General features: G+C 49.6%; 1 protein-coding gene across 2 annotated transcripts in view; it reads left to right on the forward strand.

The window, feature by feature from the left end:
- Window positions 1-43: 43 nt before the first annotated feature.
- SREBF2 (sterol regulatory element binding transcription factor 2) overlaps window positions 44-26,211 on the forward strand; it is a 47,936-nt gene continuing 21,768 nt past the window's right edge. The window contains exons 1-5 of one of the 2 annotated variants that reach the window (XM_084879092.1): window positions 44-1,272; window positions 23,711-23,824; window positions 23,915-24,136; window positions 25,153-25,334; window positions 25,997-26,143. In XM_084879092.1, coding sequence (XP_084735218.1) covers window positions 1,185-1,272; window positions 23,711-23,824; window positions 23,915-24,136; window positions 25,153-25,334; window positions 25,997-26,143 — 753 coding nt within the window. In that variant the 5' untranslated portion in view covers window positions 44-1,184. Of the gene's footprint in view, window positions 1,273-23,710; window positions 24,137-25,152; window positions 25,335-25,996; window positions 26,144-26,211 lie in introns of both variants that reach the window. The other variant, XM_084879091.1, reaches the window with a different exon arrangement.

Here is a 26,211-nt window from a genome sequence, read left to right on the forward strand (position 1 = left end):
ACATACTTTTCCCTTTTAACAATATATTGCCAAAGGCTGTCAGTTATACAGTTATTTATGTAATGTTAAATGATGCATGGCATTCCATTGTGTGGATGCAATTATTCATCCAGTTCCTCAATTGGCTTCCCAATTTCCCAGTTAGACTTTGGGATGAGAGTCTTGACACACACTTGCATTCTTTGAGCACTGGTACTCAGGATAAACGAGAAGTCTGCACATTTGTTTACGTCGTAACCAGCTGCAAGATGGAGCAGTGGGTACCTGAAGGAGTGGGAATCTGGGTGGCTGCGCGTCAGAATTCCTGCGGAATTTTGTCAAAATGCTCACGCCGCCCCGCCTCGCGAGGCTCGGGTGGCCCGGGCACTGGCGTTGTTTTAAAGGTCTGCAGGCGGCGGGGTGTTGTGTGTCGGTGGGTGGAGGGGATAACCAGAGGAAGAAGGGGGTGTTCGAGGCAGGTGCGAAGACGCAGAGGTTTTGGATAATTTACGGTCCACGTCGAGCCTCCGTTTCCGCCTTTGTAAGGGGGTGGGAGAAACGCGATTTGAATGGTCTCCATACTCCTCAGGGACCCAGGTTCGATTCCACCGGCTCTCAGGGCGGGCAGGGCGAGGGGGGGGGGGGGGGGAGGCAGGGGCGGCTGGGAAGATGACGTAATGTACTTACAGCTGGCTGGGGGTAGGGGGTCCGATCCGCGGGCCCGAGGGGAGCGTGTTAACCCTTCAGTTCCCGGCGGATGGATGGAATAGCTGGCGGAGCAGACCCAGCGGAAAAGAGAGCGGCTCCTTTAAACTAGGGGAAGGCGGTTGGGCCGAGGACCCGGAGACTTCCCTTCGCCGGTCCTACCAGACCGCGGGGGGCGTGGCCTCTCTATGCAAATCGGAGCTGCTGATCGCTGACGCGCCATCACCCCACGCGCCGCTCGCCGCGCTGATTGGCTGCGCCGCGCCTGGCCCCATTGACAATAAATAGGGGTGCGTGCGGCCCGGGGGCGGGGCCGCGGCGGGGGCGGGGGAATCCCGCCCCGCCCCTCCTGCGCGGCGCAGACATGGCGGAGGGTGGCACCGGCCGGTGAGGCGGTACCGGGCGGAGGCTGTGGGGTGTCATGGGTGGTGGCGGCGGCGGCACCACCCTCGCGAGTCCCTGAACAGGCCGGCAGGGAGGCCTCCGCGCCGAGCCGGACGATGGACGAGAGCGGCGAGCTGGGCGGTCTGGAGATCATGGAGACGCTCACGGAGCTGGGCGACGAGCTGACCCTGGGGGACATCCACGGTGAGTGAGGGGCGGGGGGCCGGGCTGCGGGGGCGCGCGGGGAGGAAGGGGTTACGGCGGCGCGCGCGGCGGCGCTTGCGTCCCCCGCCCGGAGCCCCGGTTCGCGCGGGAAGGACCGGCACACGCGGCCGCCCCGAGGCGTCTCAGGCTTCCCAGGCGCCGCGGGTTTGAACCCGGGCCCGGGCGTCGCGCGGCCTTGAGCGGAGCGAGGGTCGTGAGGCCGGGAGCGCGGCGGCGGCCTGAGGGGAGCGCGGCCGCCGCCTCCCCCGCGCGCCCACACGCCCCCCCGCCCCCGGGTCCCCCGCGCCCGCCGCGTGCACCTGTCACTCCCCGCCCCGCCGCGGGGGCGGCTGCGGATTCCCGGGGCCGGGCCTCGGCTCGGCGCCCCCTGCCCCGGTCTTCCGAGCTTGGCCCACGAGGGGTCTCCGGATCGCGGGAAACCCTGGGCAGCGAGCGGCTGCCCACGCGAGTTGCTGATGGAGCCAGCGGCGGCGGCGGGTATGGAAGCATCTCTGCGGAAGGAAGACGCGGGCTCTCCTGCCGCCGCGCCGCGAAGGGAGCGGAGCAGCAGGGATTCTGAGTCGCGGCCCCTCGGGCGCGGGCAGGGGAGCGGGCGGCCGGTGGTCCGGCGGCCTTAGCGGTGGATCGGAGCGGTGGTGGGAGCCTGGGGGTCCTCTCTTGCGGTGCTCTCATTTGTTCCCGCGGGAACCCAAAGTTTGGGAAGAATCAGCGACCTGCCCAAGGTCACCCAGCTGTTTACAGAGCCCAGTTCCCGGGCCGGTGTTGCTCTCTCTGCATTGGGCTTCCACCTTGACCCTTGAGGGTGAGAAGTCCATTGAATAGGTTAGTAATTATGACTCTCAGTAGTTGGACTCTTCTGATGATCTAGGCCCCAAATACAATTTCCAATTTAGCTTATTCCTCACTACAGTCCTACAAGATAGATATTCTTATTCCTTTTATTCTACAGAAAACTGAGTTCAGGAGATGTTAACTTGGCTAAGATCAAGCCTGAAATGCTCCAGAACCCGTGCTCTTACACAGCAACTCAGGTGCTCTGTGCTCTTCACTTGGCAAAGTGCTTTCACGCCCAGGATCTCAGTACAGCCTTGCAGGCAGGAATGATGGTTCCATCCCCATTGTACAGATGAAGAAACCGAGGTAGCAGATGATCTTCAAGGGGAAGAGATCATTGGCAGCAGCTAAATTGGAAAGGATCAGTTTCCCATTTTGCTTCTATAACGTTCTACTCTTGGCCTGCCCTTGCTTTCCCTTTTTGGTCATCTGGGCAGCATGGTAAGACCTTTAATTGGATTACCAAGTCTAGCCACAGTCTTTTCCACCAAGTGCTCCTAAAACAGAGATGGACTAACAAATGGGGGCGGGCAGTATTTGGAACTTGGCAAAGGCAGCTAATATGTGTTGAGCACTTCCATGCCAGGTATTCTGTTAAAAACCATAAACATTAATGCTCTCAATTCTTAACAGGTCCAGACTACCATTATACTACTCTTATCCCCTCTCATAGATCCTGAAACTTAGGCCCAAGGCAGTTCATTAATTTACCCAAGGCCATGCAGCCAGTAAAAAGTGTGCCTGAAGCTGCCTACCAGGAGGCTCACATAGAAATTTATGTCCATTTTGCATTCCCATTCCATAATCGATCCCTCTTTGTCTTAATTTATAATGTGCTAAATTACCTAGTGGTTAAGTATTAACTCTATCTCTGTAGATTTCTGAGTAAATCGTACATTCTGGAAACTACCACAGCAGGTCAGTGGTTTTGTAGGTCTCCATACCAGATTTGGGAAAAAGTGGCTCCCTGTCTTTAATTGGTCAACAAGTATTAAAATGCCTGCTGTGGCTTCTGAGCTCTTAGGGAACATGGAAGACAATTTTATGGTCTCATGGAACCTGAGATGAATAACAATAAAACTGCAGTGCTGAGTGTAGATCAGCTCACAGTTGCACAGAGCAGTAAGTGAAAGTTAGCACTGGGGAGCTGGAGGAAGACTGGCTTACCAGGAAAACTACACCAAGGAAGTGCCCTTCACCAGGGCCTTGGAGGGCCAGAGGTGTTGGGCAGGCTGAAGGCCAGCAGGTACAAACAAAGAAGGGCTGAGGCTCTGGAGGTGGAACCAGTTCCACCTCCAGAGCCTCAGCCCTTCTTTGTTTTGTTCACGCTGTATTTCTTGCACCTAGAACTAAATATCTGTGGAATGCCTGAATGAATCCAGGCCCTTGGACTGGGCAGGATTCTAAGTTCTAACAGACACAGTCCTTGAGGTTGGGTCAAATCGGGAGCCGCCAGGTGAGGAGGAAGAGACTGCGTGTAGATACAGATTCTGTTGTATGTGTGTGGGGGGAAAGGGGATACTTGCAAACTCGAGAGCTCATACCTGCCTCTGGGAAGGCAGGCGGGTGAGCAGAACCCTTTGCCATTGCTGGCCCTGCTACAGTCCACAAGCGAATGGGCCCAAGGAGGCCATGTCCACTCACTCACTAAGCACATCCCTTGAGTGGCTTCTAAGTGCCCCTGTGATGGATCAAGTGCTGAGAACAGCTGACTAACTTTGAACAAGACATTCAAGGTCTCTTCTCTTTCCGGAAACTTTAGTTCTTGAGGGAGGAAACAAGCTGAACAAATAAAATAAAGGACGCTGCTGTGTCAGGGCTCTGTGAAAATAAAGTGGGTCCGCGGTACAGAGTCACTGGTAACCAGATTTAGACTGAGTAGGCAAGCGAGGAGTCTCAGGAGAGATGCCCAGTCTGGGTTTTTATGTGTAATACCCAGATTTTTAAACATTGGCCCAAGCATGTGTGTTGGTTGATCTCCAGGTGCTTGTTCCACTGTTGACTGTTCTTTGGTCATAGGCCACCGGGCCTCTTATGATAAGGTATCTAGAGCACTGCCTTTTGTAGGTGTGGGTATTGAGACCGAGCCTCAGGCTTCCTGATAAGCCAGGTCTTCTGGAAGGACAAGGCGGGATCATCTTCCCCTGGGATAAGGAAAGGCACAACTGTACTGGTTTTATTCTGCTTGACCCAAACTGATGGGTGGCGGAAGCAGCAGGACAAAAATGTGGAAGGAGAAGGATAAACAATTACAAGTAATTTATTGGCACCAATGGTATGTGTAAGAAAACAGTAGAAGGTATGTTCTGAAAGGTGAGTTGGAGCCAAATTGTGGGAGTCTTCATACCAGACATAGATGGTTTGTGGAACGTAGGGAGGGTTTGCAAGTGGGGTGATGACACACTAATCATGGATTTTAAGGAAATTCAACCGTGGTGATGGGCCAGGAAGATTGGAGTCAGGGAAGCCCATTAGGAGGGAGCTGCAGCCTTTTAGGTGTGAGGTGATCCTAAGATGCTGATGGATAGGACGTGGCTATTTTGCAAGTTGCTAGATGTGACAGGACGTGCCCTCAGAAGGCGTGGCCCTGAAGACAGCAGAGGTGGAATTCTAAGGTCCCCAACAAGGCTTCGATCCGGGCACGGTGAGAGTTCAGAAGCCAGTAGAAGAGCTGGTTCGGGGAGATGAAAATTTGTCTTAAAGGGGCTGAAGTTAAGGTACTTGGGGATCATCTACTAGAGATGAGAGGCAGGTACTCAGGAGAAGGTCAAACCTGAGGATGGAGAGGGAGGAGTAGTGGCTAGTGAGTTGAGGATAGAAGTGGGAGGAGATGTTAAATCAGGTGAGGGAGGTGAGCTTTTTGAAGACTGGTTAATGGTTGATGGAGACAGTGCTGCAGAGGACAGCAAAGATGACAGGCCATGAAAGGGGTACGAGATCTGGCAATTAGGAGGTTGATCGCTAACAGCAGTCGGGTAAGTGAGTGTAAGGCTATATAAACCAGAAAGGCGTCAGGAGTGAGCAGTTGATAAACAAGTAGAGGCAGCTGTTCTCTTCAGAGAAGGTTAAAGAAACTTCAGCGACCTAATCTACTTACATTAAACACTTGATTATGTGGACTTTCAGTTAACGGACTTCAGATTTAAAGGACAAGATTTTCGTCCATATGTCATATGTGAAAATTGACACCCAGTCACTCGGCTGGAGTGGCCCATGGTTGAGTGCCGACCCATGAAACAGGAGGTTTCACGGTTAGATTCCTAGTCAGGGTACATGTCCAGGTTGTGGGCTTGATCCCCAGTGTGGTACAGAAGGCAGCCAATCAATGATTTTCTCTCATTGTTGATGTTTCTATACCTCTCTCACTCTCCCTACCTCTCTCTAAAATCAATAAAAAAAAATTTTTTTAATTAACACCCTGTTAATTTTAAGATGGATGCTTTTAACCAAGATTTATTTATAATTACATTAACAGAATATTTTTTAACATATTTTATTGATTTTTCACAGAGAGGAAGGAAGAGGGATAGAGAGCTAGAAATGTCAATGAGAGAGAAACATTGACCAGCTGCCTCCTGTACACCCCCTACCGGGGATGTGCCCACAACCAAGGTACATGCCCTTGACCGGAATCGAACCTGGGATCTTTCAGTCCGCAGACCGACGCTCTATCCACTGAGCCAATAACAGAATATTTTTTGTTATTAATTCACAAATTTTAGCAAATAGGTCATATGTTAGAAAAAAATTTCCCCCCAATATAATTAAATATTACATACTAGAGGCCCGGTGCACAAAATTCATGCATGGGGGGCAGTCCCTAGGCCTGGCCAGCGATTGAAGTGCGAGTCTCTGGTGTGGAAGGGCAGTTCCCAGCTGACCTCTGGGCCCTGGGCAGCACCTGGGCCCCCGGGCCTCCTCACCTCCCTCCACCTGAGTCACAGCGCTGGAGTCCCATGTGGAGATGCCCCCATGCGGAGATGCACGGTGAGTGGGGCAGATGCTGCGGGCTGGGGTGCAGCGTGGGCCTCTGGGCCACTTGGCAGCATCGCACAGAAGCCAGTCGGGCAGCGCACTCTCTCCCGGGAGCCTCGCAGATCGGCTCATATGCAAACCTACAGGGAGCTCTACTGGCCCCTGCGGTCCTGGCAGCTGCAGCACCCAGAAGAGGCCATGCAGGTGCAGGGGTGGCTACAGGGAGATGGTGGAGTAGGTGAGAAGGCAGTGCCAGGCCAAGGCGGGTGCTCACCTGCTCCACCATCTCGCTGTAGTCCCGCTTGCTCTCACTGGGGCCCATCAGGCGGGCAGCACCTCCACTGCTGCCCACTGCTCTGCATGGTCCATACAGCTCCCTGGTGGTCAGTGCACGACATAGTGAGCGGTTGAGCTCTTGGTTGAGGGGACAATTTGCATATTAGGCTTTTATTATATAGGATTGGCAACTATGGTCTACATATTTAAGTCCAAGAGTCACTGCTTCTTAACAATGTCAGCAAATGATTAGTACGGGATCACGCACATTACGCTGGGTAATTTGTCCCATGGTCGTGTGACGTGACTTTCTGCAGCAGTTTTAATGCATGATGTCACTAAGTCATGCCCCAGCCATGTGCATTGGTTTACTTGCAGTGATTGGTGAATGCAGGCATTTACTAGATCTCAGTATAAATTTAAAATTACAGTTACGCATATAGAAAACTTTTCTGTGAAGCTAAGCTTTTCATACATACTTAATTTTAATTACATAAATGAATCTACTAAAGTAAAAACAGGTAAACTACTTTGTGAATTTTTTAACATACTAATTTGGAAAAACCTACTTTATTATGTAACAGAATTTTGGCTTAAACGGATACCTCCTTGCCTGAATTAGTCTGTTGAGATTTTACTGGATTTGCCTATTCTGGACAATTCATACAAGTGGAATCAACAATATGTGGCAAAATGTTGTTCAGGTCTATTTGTGTTGCTAGGGTTCCCTTGTATGGGTATGCCGCGTTTTGTTTATCATTCATCAGTTGATGCACAGTTAGGTTGTCTCCACCTTTTGGCTATTATAAATGAAGCTGTTATGGATACTTGTGTACATGTTTTTGTGTAGATGTGTTTTCATTTCTCTTGGGTAGATCCTCTACAGTTATTATTGCTGTTGGTATTTTCATAGGGCTTTATAATGGCCTCATTTATTCACTTGATTATTTCCCCTGTTCCCATAACTAATTCAACTCTGAATCTTAGGACAGAAACTGTCAGTATGGTAGGCAATTATTTTTATCTCCCCCTGTTGATGTCTTTCTTGGAGCCCTTCCTCTTTCCCCCATCTGATGATGGCTGTCAGGTCTGCATCCTGCACTTACCCTGACCCCCTTAACCATCCCCCTGGGGGCAATGCTGAAGCCCGTTCCCTAGTTCGTTTTTCCACTCCCTGGTTTTCTGATGGAACGCAACCTCCAGTAGCTTCCTGGACAAGAGTACACTGGAAATAAATTTTGGGGGACCTCGCCTGTCTAAAAAATAACTTTATTCTACCCTCACTCCAATCTGATAGTTTGGCTGAGTTTAGAATTTTAAGATTAAACATAATTTTATATCAGAATTTTGAAGGCCTTGCCTAATTGTCTTCTAGCTTCTAATAGTCCAGAAATCTGATCCCACTTGATTCCTGATCCTTTATGTGTGACCTGTTTTCTCCTGGAAGCTTGGAGGATCTCGTCTTGTTGTTCTGACGTCCAGGACGCGGTACGCTGATGTGACTGAGCTGTCAGTCACTGTCCCTGCCTGATGGGCTCAGAGGGCTCACTGTCAGGTAACTGCATTCATGCGGTCCTGCTGGTAGCACACCCAGCGCCAGCCTCTGGGAACTTCCAGGCTCTGAGCCTCTCAGTGGCGCTGTCTTGGGTCTCTGCTGGCTTCTCCCCGCAGTCACTGCCATCTTTGGCAGCGTCCCTGGACGGCACCTGGCACGGGCTCTGTAAAGAGGTGTCTAATGAAAAGGAAGTGCTTGAAGTGCAGGGTGTTGGGTGGGTCCCCAGCCTGCGTGTCCACGTCCCGGGAAGGTTGGCTTGGCCAGCCCAGGGAGCCCCGGTGAGGCTGGGAGTGTGTGGCTGGCGCGGCCCTGGGAGGCGGAGGTGAGAAGGGTTAGAAACGGACTTCCCCTTTTCCAGTGAGTCATGGTTTGGAAAAACTCAGAGGTGAAGCACAGATCTGCTTTTTAGCCTTTTTCAAGACATCAGCTTTGTTTTGACACTTGAATATAGCTCACTGCTGCTAATGTTTGTTTGGGTTGAAAGCTGCTGTTACAGCTTATTTATTTTCCACCCATTTTTAGCTCCTGATCTCACCCAGGTCCCTTTTCTGGGATGGCTCAGACCACCAAGCCAGTTTCTTCTCCTTCCTGGTCAGCCTGGCCTCGCCCTGGACAAACATTCTTCACATTCACACCCAGGCCTTTGGCCTGATGTTCCTCGGTGCTGCCTGTCTCTCAGTGAAAAGGCTTTCGTTGTTCTCAGACTCAGTTCAAGTCTCCACGTTTAAAAAATACGTGTTTTTTTTTTGGGGGGGAGGGGGTTAATCCTCATCTGAGGATATGTTTCCATTGATCTTTTAGAGAGAGTGGAAGAGAGAGGGAGAGTCAGAGAGAAACATCAGTGTGAGAGAAACACACCGATAGGCTGCCTCCTGCACAAACCCTGACCAGGGCCTGGGGCAGGGAGGAGTCTGCAACCAAGGTATGTGCCTCTGACCAGAATCAACCGAGAACCCTTCAGTCCACAGGCCGACTCTCTATCCACTGAGCCAAACAGGCTAGGGTGGTGGTCGGCAAACGCGTTAGTCAACAGGGCCAAATATCAACAGTACAACGATTGAAATTTCTTTGGAGAGCCAAATTTTTTAAACTTCTTCTAACGCCACTTCTTCAAAATAGACTCCCCCAGGCTGTGGTGTTTTGTGGAAGAGCCACACTCAAGGGGCCAAAGAGCCGCAGTTTGCCTACCGCAGGGCTAGGGCTAAAAAATATGTACATTTTACTTCTCATCCAGCTAGATCTTTTCTCTCCTCAATTTTGTAATGAAATATAAAGCGGTTCTTAAGCAACTTGATTCAAATAGCACTGAATATCAAATTGTATCCTTCTGGATTCTGTCTGACCTTTGCAAATGTGCACACAAATTGCTACAGTTTCACTTACAGGTTGCTGAATGTTGAAAGAGTTGAGGTGTAATGGCCATATAATCTAACATGATCCATGTGAAAGGCAAGCGCTTGCATATCCATGTCTCTGTGGGACACTGGTGTCGTCTGGAGGTTTTCATCGGCATAAGGACTGTTGCCCTGAACACGGATGAGCCAAGTCACCTTGGAGTTGGTTCATCGGTGTGTGTTTCCCAAAGGGAACTCTTCAAGCCAAGAGCTGGGTTTCAGCTCTTTCACACGGCAGCTGTTCTCCTTCATTTTTAATGCCTTCCAGTGCTATCAGTTACCGTGCTGGGCGGGACTTATGCCTTGGAAAATATTTAAGTTTTTTTGAAAAGGTAATACACTCATGGAGCAAAATGAAAAGCATTAGAGGTACTGGGGAGAGTTGCTACCAGCCCTGTCCACCATCGGTTTAGGGCCCTCACCTCCCCACAAGAATTAACTTTTTATTTTACCTCCTTCCAAACTTAATGTAAATACAAGCAAACGATGAGTATGGGTTTTCATGTTTTGCTCCTGCCCTTTCTTTTACACATGTAGGTAGCATTCTCTAAGCTTTGCTCTCCTGTACCTTGCCCCCTTTTTCATGTAAGACTATATCTTAGAGATCTTTCCAGTTCTTTCCACTGCTGCATGGGTTTGCATCAGTCCCTTCATGGTGGACATTTGAGGATGTTTCCAGTCTGACTGCTAACAGCAATGCAGTGGCCAGTAGCTTTGTATACTGAGCGACCAGATTATTATGACTCCCCATCAGTTCTTCGAGGGGCCGCCTTTTGTGCCTTCAGTACTGCGGCCATTCTTCTTGGCATTGACTCCACGAAATGTTGAAAGGTGATGACACCATGCCTGATGGATAGCACTGTCCAGTCTGTGAGATTTGATGGTTGTGGAACCAGCTGCCTGATGGCTTTTAACTTCATCCCACAAATGCTCAATGGATTGAGATCTGGTGATGGTGGGGCCACCTAAGCAAGGTAAAGTCCTCCTCATGTTCTTTTTTTTTTTTTTTTTTTTTTGATTTTTTTACAGAGAGGAAGAGAGAGGGATAGAGAGTTAGAAACATCGATGAGAGAGAATCATTGATCAGCTGCCTCTTGCACACCCCCTACTGGAGATGTGCCCGCAACCAAGGTACATGCCTTTGACCGGAATCGAACCCGGGACCTTTTAGTCCTCAGGCCGACGCTCTATCCACTGAGCCAAACCGGTCCCGGCCCTCCTCATGTTCTTGAAACCACTCCTGCACAGTACAGGGACCATGGCATGGCGCATTGTCTTGTTGGAAGAAGCCATCTCCACTGGGATCTGCCATCAGTATGAGAGGATGAACTTGATCAGCAGTGATACTTAGGTGACATTGTTCCGCACGAATTAAAGGGCCCAGATCATTGCCAGGAAAACATGCCCCAAACCTGCCCCCACCAGCTTGACAGGTTGTACTCACGCATGTAGGGTGCATGCTTTCATGCTGTTTCCGTGAAATTCTCACTCTGCCATCTGCATGATGCAACTGGAAACATGATTCATCGGACCACATGAGTTTTTTCCAATGCTCGACTGCCCAATCCTTGTGTTCCTGTGCGGATTGGAGACGTTTTATCTCGGAAACTGCAGACAGCAAAGGTGTTCGAACAGGCCTTCAGCTTCCATATCCCATAGGATGCGGTGTATGGCTAATTTGCCTACAGATGTCAGGTGGTTATAATAATCTGGCCGCTCGGTGTAAATTCATTTGGCGCGTGCAGGTGTAAGTGCAGGATAAGTGGCTGGCAGCGGGATTGCTGCATGGGTGTGTTTGATGATGAATGTGGGACCACTTCATCTGGATCCTGTGCAGACATACGTCCTTTATCCTAGGTGCATCGCTGTTCTCTAGGTGAATGAGACATCTTCCCTTAGTTTCTGACTGACTTGTCTCTGCAGTCACCTCTTCTTTCCCACCCTTCATCAGGTTTTGAAATCATAGTGAGGGCAGCACCCGCCATGTGCCCAGCACCAAGTCTGGTCAGACCCACAGTTCATAGCCCCCTCCCCCCCAGGCCTGTTTAGTGCTGGGCTCTGCAGGGTTAGGTCCCCACCCTCACACTGTGTGTGGCCCGTCACCTACATGGTCTATGTTTTGCTTTTAATCCTTTCTCCAAGTGAACGGTACGCTACAGATGAAGAAACTGAGGCCCAGGTCACACAACTACCCAGGTCTGCCCAACTCCAAAACACATACTTTTCCTCAACCCCATGCCACAGCCCTGTCTGCTAGAAGCGGCTTCTAAAGGGTAAACACAAGGTGGTGTGGTGGGCTGAGGGGCCTGGGAGGGTCTGCTCCGTGTGGTCCCTTCCCCTGCCTCCCGTCGAACTTCTGAGCCTCCGTTCCGCCGTGAGTGAGGTGGGGCTGGGATGTCCCCGGAGGGTCCAGGCGCCGCAGGCCCCCGGAGGCTGAAACGGAGAGGAGGGAGGACCTCGCCTCTCTGGCTCTGTCTGAGAAGCAGTGAGGAGCTTCAGTGTGCAGGCGGACTCTAGGCCCAGGGCCTTTTTTAGAAGACAGTTGGGATATATCTCTTCTTTCCTTAGGAAGGCCGTTGGTAGGCGGGGGTGAGATGCAGAGGAGCAGTCACAAAGTGCAGGGTACGTGTGCTCCGTGTGGGCCACAAGATTCAAGGGTTAAACTTTGCTGACACGATGGAAGTTTTAAAGAGTAGCAATGTCCCAGAGACTGGGACTCCAGGTAAGGCGCCTGGGAAACCTCTAGAAACAAATCTTAAACCATTGAAGGGCTGGGAAACTGGGAAACAGCTCTTTCTACACCTCTTAGGCCTTGGGAATCTAATGAATATTGTCTGGGTGTCTCTAATGATCTGGCTCCCGCGTCTGGCCCCGTGGAACTGGTCTGTGGGGTTAGGTCTGGTTTGGAGCAGTGATGAAATTCTGGCTGCAGGACCCACTGCGGAACTGCCTTGTTAAGGGATGTCTGCTCAGCTCAGGTGCTCACCACCCACAGCAACAGGGAGTCCTGATACACTTGTCTTCCTCACGTGCTGTGAGGCAGGTGCTCCATTGTATCCTCATTTCGCAGATGAGGCAGAGACAGATAAAATGATTTGCCTGAGGTTTCCTATGCTAACAAAGTGGCGTCAGGCATTGAACTTGGGCATCCTGACATGGGATCCCCTACTCATTCCTGCCCGTCTAGGAGCCTTTGGTCAGCAGTTGTTTAAAAATTTTAAAATTTAATTTAAAAAGTTAACTCAACCCAGTTCAGCTTGAGTGTATCTTCTGTATTCCCAGCACAGCGCTAGAGACTCTTTGGGGTATAGAGATGGAAGAAACAGTTCTGCCTTTCATGGTACAAAGCAAAGTACAACAGAGCCATGACAGAGGTGCAGGCTCCAAGGTTTTGGAGCATAAGGAAGGGAATTAGGAAAATCTTCACGGGGACTTTGGATGGAGCTGAGTTGTGATGGGTGAGTGAGCAGAATTTTCAAAACGAGAGGGGGTAAGACATTCATTTTGACAGAATTGGACCAACATTTGGAATAATTTGGCATGTTTGGGATATGTGATTCAGCGTGGCCAGAATATAGTATAGGGTAGAAGTTTTCAATCGTTTAAGTGCCTAAGAACCCATCAGGGTACCCCCCAAAGCTCTGGATCTGGAAGGTCTGGGTCAGTGTCTGGATGGGCTCCTAGCTAGGGGAGGCAGGGGCAGAGAAGGCCTTTGTGGAGGAGGCACCTCGTAAGCTGGGGGCTGAAGGGTAAAGGGGGTAGGAGAGAGGAGCGAGCAGCCCTTCTGAAAGGACTGGCCCCGCTGGGCTGTGGGGTGATCTGCAGTCGGCACCCTCCATCACTGCTCTTTCTCGGGCAGTTTGGGTCAGGCCCTCTTCCGCCTCAGTGTGCTGTGCCGGGAGTCTTGGTGATCAAAGCAGCAGACACTGCCGGGGCTGCCCGAGCAGAAAAGGAGTCACCGCAGCGATTTTCAGCGCTGTGCGCAAGAATGTTTAAAACATGCAATACCTGACTGTGTAGTCAGGGGCACTGACCTCTTTTCCCTGAGATTGTCAAATTAAAAAATGGCAACAGCCAACACAATAACCTCCAATGTGGATTAATCAAAATTATACCCTTTTTGTCAGATTGGCAAAAAAGTAAAATACATAATGTATATATCTGGTGTGCCACAGAATTCTAGCAATTACTTCACATGTGCCATGAGATGAAAAAGGTTGAAAATCGCTGGTTTATGGGAAGGATGGTGCAGGAACTGAACAAAAATGCAGGAGAGCTGAACCTGGAAAATAGGGTGGAACCAAGGGAGGCTCAGCAGCTGAGGGAAGCCCAGGGCAGCTGGGTTAGGACCCGCCACCTGAGTGATTTCTGCCACATCCCTGCCTTCCTGGGGCACTCCTAAAGAGGGGTGCTCCTGGGGGAGCATGTGGCAATCCCTTACTGACAGGAAGCCTCTCTTCCACCAAGACCACCAGCGGGTTTCCCCAAAAGGAAGCTCAGGGTGCTGAGGGGAGGCGGCGGAAGGGTGGGTGATGGACCTACAGAATAAAAGTGGCCGATGGCCACTCCATTTGGTGCCTCTCTGCCTCTGAAATAGTCAGATGCCGTATGTACCACTGAGCCTTTCACCATTCACTGAGCAGCATCTCTCCCTCTGCTCCCCTCTCCCCCTCAGCACCTTGCAGGGCGTTTCCCAGTGCTGTGGGCTTGCTCAGGCTTGCCTTTGCCTGCAATACCCCTCTCTCTCTGCCTCCCAAGGCTCCTCATCCTTCTCTGCCCACCTTCTCCTGCCTGCAGGGTGGACGAGTCCTTTCTCTGTGCGCTCAGCCCTTTTGGTTGGGTTTGTCCGTGTTCTCTGAGATTGGGAGTGGGAGGGAACCTGACACTTGGGGTCCTTGCTCTGTGCTGGGTCCCACGCCTTGTCCTCAGGATCCTCCAGCTCGCAGCCGTAGTAGCCAGGGCTGGGTGGATGTTTGCAGCATGATTTAATAACCTGCATTGCAAGTTTTATTTCTGTCCTTAGTCTTAGGGAGGTTTGGGTGTGGTAATGAATGGAAGGACGGGATGGTGAGTTGCTGAGAGACTGTCCCCAGGAATTCAGTTCCAGGCTTCTGCCTGACTGCTGGCTGATTACCTGGTCACGCGGGCATTGTGAAATGCGAGGTCTTAGGGAACGGGGGCTGTGCAGGATGGGTTCCTTGAAGTCTTACTTGCCACTCTTGCTCAACTTTCAGCCTCTGTTCTGGGAGATTAGAGAAAGAACAGTGCGGTGAGGGGGGAGCAGGTAAAGAGTCAGAAAATACTGGAAGGAAGTGCTGGGATGAGGTTCCTTCTGTGGACGGAAGGGGCAGCTCAGGGGCGGCCTGCATGCGGTCTTGCAAACTGAGACACCTGAAGTCCCCACAAAGGATGGTCTGAAATTCAACTTTAACTAAACGCAGTGATAGTGGGTAGTCACCTCCTAGGCCGGTATCAACCTTTACCTTAGCTGAGCCTGTCTATCTTTTTGCATCTGTGATGACACACCCTTGAAATGTCTGGGTAACTTGTAACTTCCCTTTTTTCCAGGTCCCTTGGGTTCCTTCATAGTTACTGTTAACATGTTAGTTGTTGACTGTGACTATCCTGCACCCACCTAAGCATGCGTCTATCATTTTACTTTTTATCCAATCCCAGTGGTCCCCCCCCCTCTTTGCTTTCTCCAGCCTCTCTCTTCTATCACCAATGGATTTCATGTAACCCACCTACATCCCCTCCTTTGATTGCAGTGTATAAAAATAGAGGAAAACCAGCCATTCTCTGGAGCACTAACCTGGCAATTGTTGACAGTTTGGCTCAAATAAACTCACAAAAATTCTTTACAGGTTTCAGTGTTTTTACGTTAACATTTCTCTTCCTGAGCTTGGGGTGTTCGTGTTCACTCGTGAACAAGGCGCTTAACTGAGCACCTGCCTCATGCCAGGCTCCATTTAATAACATCCATGCAATGTTAGAACCAAAGCCTGTCCATGTGGTGGCTGAGAGTGTGACTTTAAATCAGAGCGCCCCCCTGCTGCCTGCATGACGCTGGCCACGTTGCTATGAAATGGAAATGATAATAGCAGCCCTCTCAATGTTGTGAAGGTTACATGAGGAAGTCTATGCAAAGCACGAACATAAATCAGGCCTTCAGTGATGTTCTCTCATCACTGATGTTTCTCTCTCTCCATCCCTCTTCCTTCCTCTCTCTGAAATAAACAAAAAATCATTAGCCCTAGCTGGTTTGGCTCAGTGGATAGAGCCTGGGCCCAGGACTGAAGGGTCCCAGGTTCGATTCTGGTCAAGGGCACAAACCTCAGTTGCAGGCTCGATCCCTGGCCTCAGTCAGGATGCATGTGGGAGGCAACCAATCTATATGTCTCTCTCCCATGGATGTTTCTCTCTGTGTCTCCCTCTCTCCACTCTATAAATCAAAGGAGAAATATTCTTGGGTGAGGATTAAAAAATAAACATATATTTAAATAATTGGATGTATGTAATGTAGCAAAATTAAATTTTTGAAATATTAGAAACATACTCATACTAATATTTTAAAGATTTATTAACTTTGTAAACAAGAATAACAATCAGGATGACAAAGTTGGATCTAAGGAAAATGCAAAAAACTTTGATTACACACTAGGAAAAGAATAAAATTCAAATTTAGATGTAAAACTAGTTAATGTCCTACAGGACAATAGAAGCAAAGCCTTCAAGGCTATCTTTTTCTTCTTTTTCTCCTTTTTTTGCCAGACAGAAGTCATGTGCAGTTTATGAGTGGAAAGGTAAATACCTAACTTTACAGAATGTGGACCTAATCAGCAGTATATGGAAAGTTAAACAAGTTTATGTTCCCATAGAGCGTCAGGTGACTTTTTGCTGGGCAGGTTAGACGTGCCTATCTCTAGTATGACTTTAAAGAGATACTTTTTTTTCTTTTCAAGTTTTAGATAATTTTTCTTAAGTCACAATTGGCGTTTAAGATGGCTGGATCTGAAGTGGAAGAGATCCTTGGTGGAAGTAATTGTAAAAATTTGTTAAGTGGAACTGTGAGATCCAGACAGAAGTTGGCAAGGAGCAGACGGGAGGCACGGTGCTTCCATTCAGGTGCGGCAAAGGCAGTGGGTGTTTTTCCGATGCTTGATGAGGTGGCTGAGTGGGAAGTGAAGTCCCTTGGAGCAACTGGTGGGAGCAACTGGTGGGAAGCTTTGTTTCAGAAATTTGATTTGGTCTGAAAGACTGTTGGACCAGCAGGATATTAGAGAAGAAGATTGTCACTGGGTAGGAGGCTGCCGTGGAGATGAGGCAGAGGATGGAAGTGGAGCAGAGATAACTCTGATACCACGGAAGGAGACCTGCCAGAATTTCAAAGCAAACTTACTGCGAGGAAGGAAGAAAGAACAACTGAGGGTGGTGCTGAAGATCACTCTCCTGGTTGAAGCTCAGGTGTCCTGCTGTGTTGGACCAGAGTAGCCAGGACTGGCCAGCAGAGCTGGAACCCTCTGAGGCTGCCCTGAGAGAGAGCCAAGCAGAGCAGACTAGAAAACCAGTTGAGAGTGACTTTGGCTACCTTTGTGCTTTCTTTTTCTCTTTTCAAATGTTTGATTTTGTGATAGGTGATATATGCAAAGGCATATATGACACATTTGTGTGTATTGTTAAACACAAGTATTTGAGAAACCCCACCTCCCCACTCAATATTTCCCTTTGTGGTTTCTTTGCCAGTAAAGAGTTCTCTTATCCAGCTGGTGTTGCTCAGTGGTTGGACATCGACCAATGAACCAGGAGATCACAGTTCGATTCCCCATCAGGATCGATCCCTAGTGGGGAACGTGTAAGAGGCAACCAATTAATGATTCTCTCATCATTGGTGTTTCTATCCCTCTCTTCCTCTCTGAAGTTTATTTTATTTTAAGATTTTTTTTTTTTTTTTTAACAAATCCATTGTATTTATTTACTTTTCAATAAATTTAAGTCCTCGAGGGGTACAGCATTGCACAGATTCTGTGTCCAGTGGCCTTAGGGGGAAAGTTGCTTCAGAATTGAGCACGAACATGCCTGCCGTTGTTTCCAAGCGTGCGAGTTCCCTTTCCCCAGATTACTCCGTGCCACCAGGAGTCACTGCAGGGTTCCCTGCTTTGTACACATAAGCACATGTTTTGTCTAGATAAAATTCCGTTTCATCTCGAGCATAAGCACCTTCCATTTTAAGAAGAGCCCGCTTATAACTGGCAGAATGCCTTGGACCACAGCCTCCGAGACATTTCCATTGTTACAGAAGTCCTGTTCTCAGCGGGCCCCAGAGTCCAGCAGCAGGAGTTCCACTACTAGTAAGGTTTTTTAATTATTAGAAATAAAACCTCCTAGGAGGGGAGATGACAGCATCAGGCCGAAAGCAGGACACTCGGGAAGGACGCTCCCTGGGAACTCGGTTTGTGTTTACCTCCCTCTGCCCGCTGGCTGGGGTCTGTCTCCTTCCCACTGGCCCACACACATCACACACCATGTTTACTTCTGTGTTCTTATGTTTGTCGGGCTGAGCTAATGTGAAAGATAAAATGAACCAAACTAAGTCAAGAAAGTTTAGGTGAATATCCTTATGAACTTAGAGATGAGGGACTTTTAAAATGTAACACAAAACCATGTAATTTTACTACATAATATTAAAATTTGTAAGTGGTCAATTCTGTTATAATGCAACATATAAATTCCTAAAAATCGCCATACTATGTAAAATCATACAGTAAAAACCACAGGGCTTATGTGGGGGTGTCATAATATTAAACACTAGAGGTGACAAAACAGGATAAATAAATAGAAACAGGAACCTAATAAAACCGCAGTTTTGCAGATGCTGGTGGCTAAGCAGTGTATGAATACCACAATGAAAATAGAGCCTTACCTTGGAAAGAGAGAAGGTTTGCTTGTGCAGGTAGACACTGGAGGTTACTGCTGCGGCTCATTGTGAAGTGATGGAGGAGGGCTACTTGAAGCCACAGGGAAAGTTGTGACCTTTGTGACAGAAAGTAGATGGTTGTGGTTAAGAACGCATGCGGTGACCCCCAGGCTGGTGCCTGAGTGCATCTGTGTATTCCCATGTGGCCCATTTCAGCTGGGTACGGTGTTCTGCATTTTCTAGTGTTTCTCTCTTGCATAAGTAAACACAAATTCAGGTTATGCTCAGATTACTTCCTTAATATATTCAATGCATTGGGACAAATTTGCATTTTCAAAATAAGAGTCTAAGCAAAACTGACAGTCAAAAAAATCACTATGAATAAATTGTACTACCTAATACTAAGTGCTGGGTACCAAGCTGTAGATTCTGTGTGAATGCTCTCTCAACAACCCCATGCGTTAGGGATAATTGTCAGCCATATTTTATAGATGAGAAAGCTGGTTCAGAGAGGAAAAACTTGCCCCAAGTTGCCAGGCTAGGACATGGTAACTCTTAGTGATTATTTAATTGTTTTTCCTGAACAAATTAAAAGTAACGAAGTGTGGCAACTATAGTAAGAAAGAGCAAATATCCATAATATATTAATTTTTTTTTTCAAATGAATAAATAGAGACAATTCAATAAAATAAAAAAAATGGCCCCAACTGGTTTGGCTCAGTGGATAGAGCGTCAGCCTGCGGACTTAGGGTCCCAGGTTTGATTCTGGTCAAGGGCATGTACCTTGGTTTCTGGCACATCCCCAGTAAGGAGTGTGCAAAAGGCAGCTGTTTGGTGTTTCTCTCTCATCGATGTTTCTGACTATCCCTCTCACTCTCTATAAAAAATTAATAAGATATATATTTTTTAAAAACAGACAAAGATCTGGATCAGGCAATTTACAAAGGAAGACATACAAATGGCCAATAAAATTGGTGGGGGGACATTCAGCCTCACTGGTACTGTCACACACATCAGAACAATTAGATGTCCTTTCCCCCACTGTGTGATGGACAGCAGTACATGTGGGTGGGAAATGCTGGCAGGAGCAGGGACTGCTGTAACCTTGCCAAAGCACACATACTGTCCTTTGATTCAGCCATCTAATGCTAGACATTTATCCCATGAAATAATCAGATAAGTGGGAAAGGATTTTTGTTCAAAACCCATCCGTCATTACATAAGTGGTTAAATCTAGAGCATCAGTACAATAAATACAAAGCAATGCAATTCTTTGAAACTCTCAAAATGGATGATACAACCAATATCCATAATGGTTGACCATGAATATACTTCATGCTTCATATACCAAATAGATCTTCAGTGTGATCCTGTTTCACAAAACCATTCGCATACATGTTCATGGTGTGTGGGGAAACAAGCCCTCATGGGAAAAAGTGACGGACACAGTTTGGAGACAGTGTTGCCCCACTTGGGGCTTCAGACTCGTCGTTCCTGACCAGCATTAACCTGACCATATGTCAGGTGACCTCATTTTCAGGTAGATGCCACTCGGCTGAGCAGGGCAAAGTGACTTCTGTTACTTCAGATTACAAGTTCCATAAAGTGCAATTGAACTTAGGGTCTCTTTGGTTGACTGGTTTCAGTGCACAGGTGACAGCTGGAGTCTCTAATTTTGGTTACCAGCTTTTAAGGAGCCCATAACCCAGGCCTAGTTTCTTGGGCCTGGTCCACTTTATTAGCACCTTCACCCTTAGTTTAAGAAGCAGCTGAAGCCTAGCAGGTGGGGCTCAGTGGGTGAGAGGTCATGGTTTGATTCCTGGTCAGGGCACATGCCCGGATTGCAGGTTCTATCCACTAGGGAGCATGCAGGAGGCAGCTGATCAATGATTCTTCTCTCTCATCATTGATGTTTTTATCCTTCTCTCCCTCTCCCTTCCTCTCTCTGAAATAAAAACCTATAGAAAAAAAAAAAGAGCCCGGGCCGGTTTGGCTCAGTGGATAAAGTGTCGACCTGAAGGGTCCTGGGTTCAATTTCAGTCAAGGCCTGAGGGCTCAATCCCCAATAGGGTATGTGCAGGAAGCAGCTGATCAATAATTCTTTCTCAGCATTGTTTCCATCTCACTCTCCCTTCCTCTTTGAAATCAATAAAAACAGATGTTTTTAAAAGAAAAGAAAAGAAAAGAAAAAAAGCAGCTGAAAACAGGAATGTGGCTGGGGGGAAGGAGGAGGGGTGGTGACTGCCAGGGGTGGCCCACCCAGCTTCAAGCCCTGGGGGCCCAGCTCATCAGGCAGGAACAGGAACCTCATTTTCAAAGCTCCATAAAACCTGAGCCTCTCCCAGCCCTGCCTTTTCTGGGCTTCATGGCTCTCTGTGGAAATGAGAGCCTGTGTCATCGGAGCAGGGAACAGCACGGAGACACTAGGATGCTCCCACGGGGTGGGGAGCTCGGCGTTCCACAGCAAAGCTAAGCTCAGGGTGGGGCTCCTGCGCCTATTTCTCCAGGCCTCATTCTGTTTGGCCGGACCCCCCCGCCCCCTTCTCTCCCTGCAGACCAGATGGGGGTCCCCGGGAGGCCTGTGCACCCCGCAGGAGCAGTGGCTCAAGAGCTTCTTCCTGTTCCTTCTTCCCTCAGATGCTGGGTCTTAACGGGCCCTCTGCGCTAATAAGCCCAGTGCCCATCTGCCTGGCTGGAGAGAACGCCATTGGAGCTTGTCAAGTGTGGGCTGAAAGGATTTATTTTTTTAATTTAAGTGTTCCATCTGCCTGCACATTCTCACCCTGCTCTGTGCACTCAGCTGGGCCTCTGGGAGTTGCCTCATGTCTGCCCACGGCAGGCTTTGGAGAGCGCTCAGGGGGTGATGTAAGTGGAGCCAAGGGCCTGGGTAGTGGGTGCTCCAGAAGCACACTAAGAGGGAACTCTGCGAAGGTCTGACCCTCGCCAAGCACTTTGTATAACTTATCTTCCTGATCCTCACAACAAGCCAAGTGAGGACCTTATTTTCCCCAGCAAGTATTTACTGAACACCTACTGTGTGCTAGATACCATCTTAGGCACTGGGAAACAGAACTGAACTAAACAGGAAAAAACCTGCTTCATACACAAATAAGTTACAAATATGAATTACCAACAGAAAGACATAACACGTGTTCATCAAAACACATGTAATAGTCCCAGACTTCAAACTACCCATGTCACCAGTGGCATGGTATATTCACCCAGTGAAATGCTTTATGGCAATGAAAATGAAGTCTGTAACTACATGTAACAATATGGAGGACTCTTACAGATATAAAGTGCAGAAATAGAGAAAATGAATCTAAGCTGTTAAATAAGTCAGGATAGCATTCTTAAGGTGAGCATTCTTTTTAAAAAATATATATTTTTGTTGATTTCAGAGAGGAAAGAAGAGGGAGAGAAAAACATCATTGATGAGAGAGAATCATTGACTGGCTGCCTCCTGCACGCCCCCTACTGGGCGGGGATTGAGCCTGCAACCCGGATATCTGCCTTGACTGGAATTGAACCCAGGACCTTTCAGTCCACAGGCCAAGGCTCTGTCCACTGAACCAAACCGGCTAGGGCTAGGTGAGTAGTCTTAAGGTGGCCTTTCGTGGTGAGGGAATCGGGAGAAGTGACTTGCCCACGTTCACACAGCAGGTTAGGTGCAGAGCCTGTGCCCCTCTACCAGGCCTCTGGCCCCTTTTGCCTTTGCCCTCCTTAGGGTTCCATGGATTAGAATAAGATTCCTAGTCCTGCAGGTGGCCTCACAGGTCAGCCAGCGAGTGACGCTCCCTTGGCACAAAGCAGGCTTCTGTGTCAGTCCCCAGACTCCGAGTTTTATGGGATTCCAGAAAGCTCAATTACCAGGTTTCTCTTAACCATTTTCTTAAAGTTTTTTATGATCTTGTGGTGTATTGTATTTGAAATGTCAGTACCAATTGCGTTTTGTTTAAAGTTTGTGCTGAGTCTGAGGACATTTCTTAGTTTAATTGTATATTAAGGAGTTGAAATTGGTTGATACAAGTGACAGTATGGGTGGCGATCTCTCCCTCACCACAGGCCGCGTGGAGGCAGAGCAGGGTCGAGGTGTTGGTAAATAACCACTCTGCCGCCTTTAATCTTGTTAGGTGCTGTTTAGCCAGCAGTTTGAATTAACTAGACACTTCAAGCGCTAACCTGCTAAGTTCCAGTTGTCCGATGTGGAAACCCCCATTAGCATTTTGCTTGCTGGATGTGAGATTTTTCATAGTCCAGCTCAGGACCGCCGGTTCTGTTAGAGCCTGGGAGGGACTTGCTGTGGAGGTGTGGGGAAATAAGGGAAGTGGTGTTTGGGGGGTTGTTTGTTTTTGTTTTGTTTCTTATTTTGGTGACCAAATCACAGCATCCTGTGGCCTTGAGGGTGTGGAGAGGGGGTGCCACAATTCAGGAACAAGCAGTAACTCTGGGAATGTATTGGCGAGGATGGGGGGCGGGCAGTATGTGGACAGCGTAGAGAACTGTAGATCTCAAAAGTACCTGGGACAAAGCTGAGGCTCTAGACTCCTACTAGGGACCGCCCTGTGAGGAGGAAGGAAGGGGCCATGAGATGAGCCATGGATTGGGCCGGTAAACTGGCGGGAGGGTGAAGCAGGGGAAGAGCCCTGGACGCAGACTGCAGCCTCCTGGGCCAGGAATTCAGTGGTCCCAGGGACTTGGAGCATGGTCTCCAGGAGGACACATCCTGTTGGTCCCACAGACTCCCTGCCCAGGGGGAGGGCACAGCCAAAAGAGGGCCAGAGCGGGCCCGCTAAAGCATGGCGTCCAAGGCGCAGGTTCTACCCTGAGCCTCTGGCAGGGAATGCACTGAGGGCAGAAACCTGGCGTGTCCTGATGAGCTTTGTGACCTTGGCCAAGTAATTTCCCTGTTTTGGACTTTATGGATTATTTTTCACTCATCCCACCCCTAAATATTCATGACATGGGGCCCTTCAACTTCACTGTCCCTGAGGTTCTTGGGGGTACCAGTAGTGCCCAGGGCTATGTCCATCGTGGAGAGAAAGCCCAGAGCCTGCCTGGGTCTGCAGCCAACTCTCCCTCGTGGGAGCAGAGCTAAGTTCTGCGCCCCAGAGCCTTAGGACAGGGACTACCCACTTTCTGCCCCAGCATCCCCGGCTCTAAAATGGAACCAGCAATGCCCTCCCCAAATAACCCCCCTCCAGCACAGAGGCGGCTCCTGCCAGGCCTGATGCGGTCAGGAAGGAGGGGAGAAAGGGCCTGGAGGTGGGGTGGGGAGAATATCACACAGACAGAGCTGTCCCTCTTGGCCCAGGTGATACCCACCTGAGAGACAGGTGGGGTTCCTGACCCCTTTCTGCTCTGATCTTGGGAATGCCATTGGATTGTCATACCTGTTTCTTAAGCACATTTGAAAGTTATTAAATATTTTGGATTCCCATAAAATGGCTCCTTCTTATCTGTTCACAGAGATGCTGCAGTTAGTCAGCAATCAAGCGGGAGAGTTTCCTGACTTGTTCTCGGAGCAGCTGTGTGGCTCCTTCCCCAGCGGCGGTGGAAGTGGCAGCGGCGGCGGCAGCAGCAGTAATGGCGGGGGCAGCGGTGGTGGAGCCGGGGAGCCCTCTATGCAGCGCTCCTTCAGCCAGGTCCCATCACCTTCCTTCTCTCCCTCAGCCACCTCCCCGCAGGCTGCGGGCCTGCAGGTCAAGGCTTCCCCCTCCTCGGCTCCTAACCCGCCAAGGGCGACTCCCATTCTTCAGCCCCGCCCCCAGCCCCAGCCCCAGCCTCAGCTGCAGCAGCAGACGGTGATGATCACCCCGACATTCAGCACTGCTCCCCAGACGAGGATCATCCAGCAGCCTCTGATATACCAGAATGCGGCTACCAGCTTCCAAGGTGACTCAGCAGTCGGATGTGGCAGTGACGGTGGTTGAAAAGTTTCTGTGTCAGTTTGCTTTGAGGCAGATTGTAAAAGGCTCTGTCCTCTGGGGATGGCAGACTCTACAGATTTGGTCCTGTCTCAACGAGGTTTTGGTAACTGGCAGTCAGAACTGTGGTCCGGGAACAGTTCATACGCTGCCTCTTCAAACACCGTAATAGCTGTTGTGCCTGCCAGCAAGCAAGTAGACACAGGGCTGTCCTGGTAACGAGAGACGGAGGCCTGAGTAAAATTAGTCTGGAAACTTATCCAGGCAGCAGCCAGACCTTGGCACCTGTAGGCTGAGAGTTCTTCCTTCAGCAAACATCTCCTGAGCATCCATCGCAGAGGCCATGACTCCAGCGGAGATGCTGAGTCTCCGAGGAGCAGGCCCTCAGTGTCCCGGCGCCTTTTCATCAGAGCCCTCTGCCCTGGGGAGCCGGGACATTGGCATTGCCGGACAGTCCTTCAGGGGGCTTCAAGGGTTTAGGGCGGGTGGGAACATCCGCCCTGCGGAGGCATTAGGGGCCAGTTAATTCAATGTTGGACCAAATGTAGCAAGCTGCCTCTTAAGTTGGTAATTTTGTATGGCCCTCCAATGATGTTATAAATATCCACATGGCCCTGGGCAGAAAGAAGGTTCCCCAGCCTGGTTCAGGGGATGGGGAGAGGCTGAGTTAGTCATCCCAAAGTGCACTTTCTGTTCAGTCTGTTAGCTCCCTTGCTGGGCACAGTCATTCGCTGACTAGCTTCCCTCGCCTCCACCCCAGCACCCAGAATAATAAAATAACTGGCACTGGTTCCCTCAGAAATGGATGCAGCCCCTCTGGGATGCTCTTGTTATGAGACCAGCTTGTAAATGGCTGTGCACGTCTTCGCAGCAGCAGGTGGGAGTCGGGATCGTTATGAGGCACTCCATCCTCGGTTATTGCTGCAGCTGCGGTGACAGAATGCACTCCTCGTCCGTGTGACTCTTTTCTCCTCTTCTCCCAAGTCCTTCAGCCTCAAGTCCAGAGCCTCGTGACCTCCTCCCAGGTGCAGCCGGTCACCATCCAGCAGCAGGTGCAGACCGTGCAGGCCCAGCGCGTGCTGACACAGACGGCCAACGGCACGCTGCAGACCCTCGCCCCGGCCACGGTGCAGACAGTGGCCGCGCCCCAGGTGCAGCAGGTCCCGGTAGGTGGCTGACCAGGACTCAGGGCGGCACTGCTTGGGGCTGTTGGCTGCTCTTTGGTTGGAGATGTGGTCTGAGTACTAATAAGGACCATTGGAGCGTGAGGAACAGCTCACAGGGTGGTGGGGAGGCCTGGGCCCTGTAAGGCACCATGAGCTTGGGATAGAGATCTGGCTGAGGTGGCATCCGAGGATGTACACTGGCACTCACATAGAGCCAGTGAATGCAGGGGTATTATTTACATAGATAATGGGCATAAAACTGGGAAGAAAACGTGCTAAAACCTTGTTAAGTCATGTATCATAGTGGAACTGTATTTTCTTACTAGGAAAGTAATTTACCTTTAAAAATTTCTTTCTTGGTTTATCATTTCTGCTTCTCAGCCAGGCTCCTGGCTTTCCTGGGTATATCCAAAAGCAGACATCTCCCCGCCACCTCAGCGAGCTGTGCCCGTTCTTCCCCTGCGAGGCCACTGGCACTCTCTCCTCTAAGCCTTTCGACCTGACACTCAGGACTCTCTTTCTCCTCCTAGTTTTCAAGCTGTATTCGTTGTTTCATGAAAATTTTATTTTCTTTCTTTCCTGGAGGCACTGTGCAGTTAGAAGCTAATGCAAAATAGGAAAGTAATGCACCTCCCTCTGTCTTTTCTTCCTTCTCCACCCAGGTCCTGGTACAGCCTCAGATCATCAAGACAGATTCCCTTGTTCTGACCACACTGAAGACAGATGGCAGCCCTGTCATGGCCACAGTCCAGAACCCAGCCCTCACCGCCCTCACCACTCCCATTCAGACAGCCGCCCTGCAAGTACCAGTAAGAGCCACCTCCACACCCCACACCCCCCTCGCCCTCCGCCCTCCCGCTTCTGCCTCCTTTCTGGG

The sequence above is a fragment of the Pipistrellus hanaki genome, assembly GCF_964339955.1.
Source record: "Pipistrellus hanaki genome assembly, chromosome: 3".
NCBI classification, from domain to species: domain Eukaryota; kingdom Metazoa; phylum Chordata; class Mammalia; order Chiroptera; family Vespertilionidae; genus Pipistrellus; species Pipistrellus hanaki.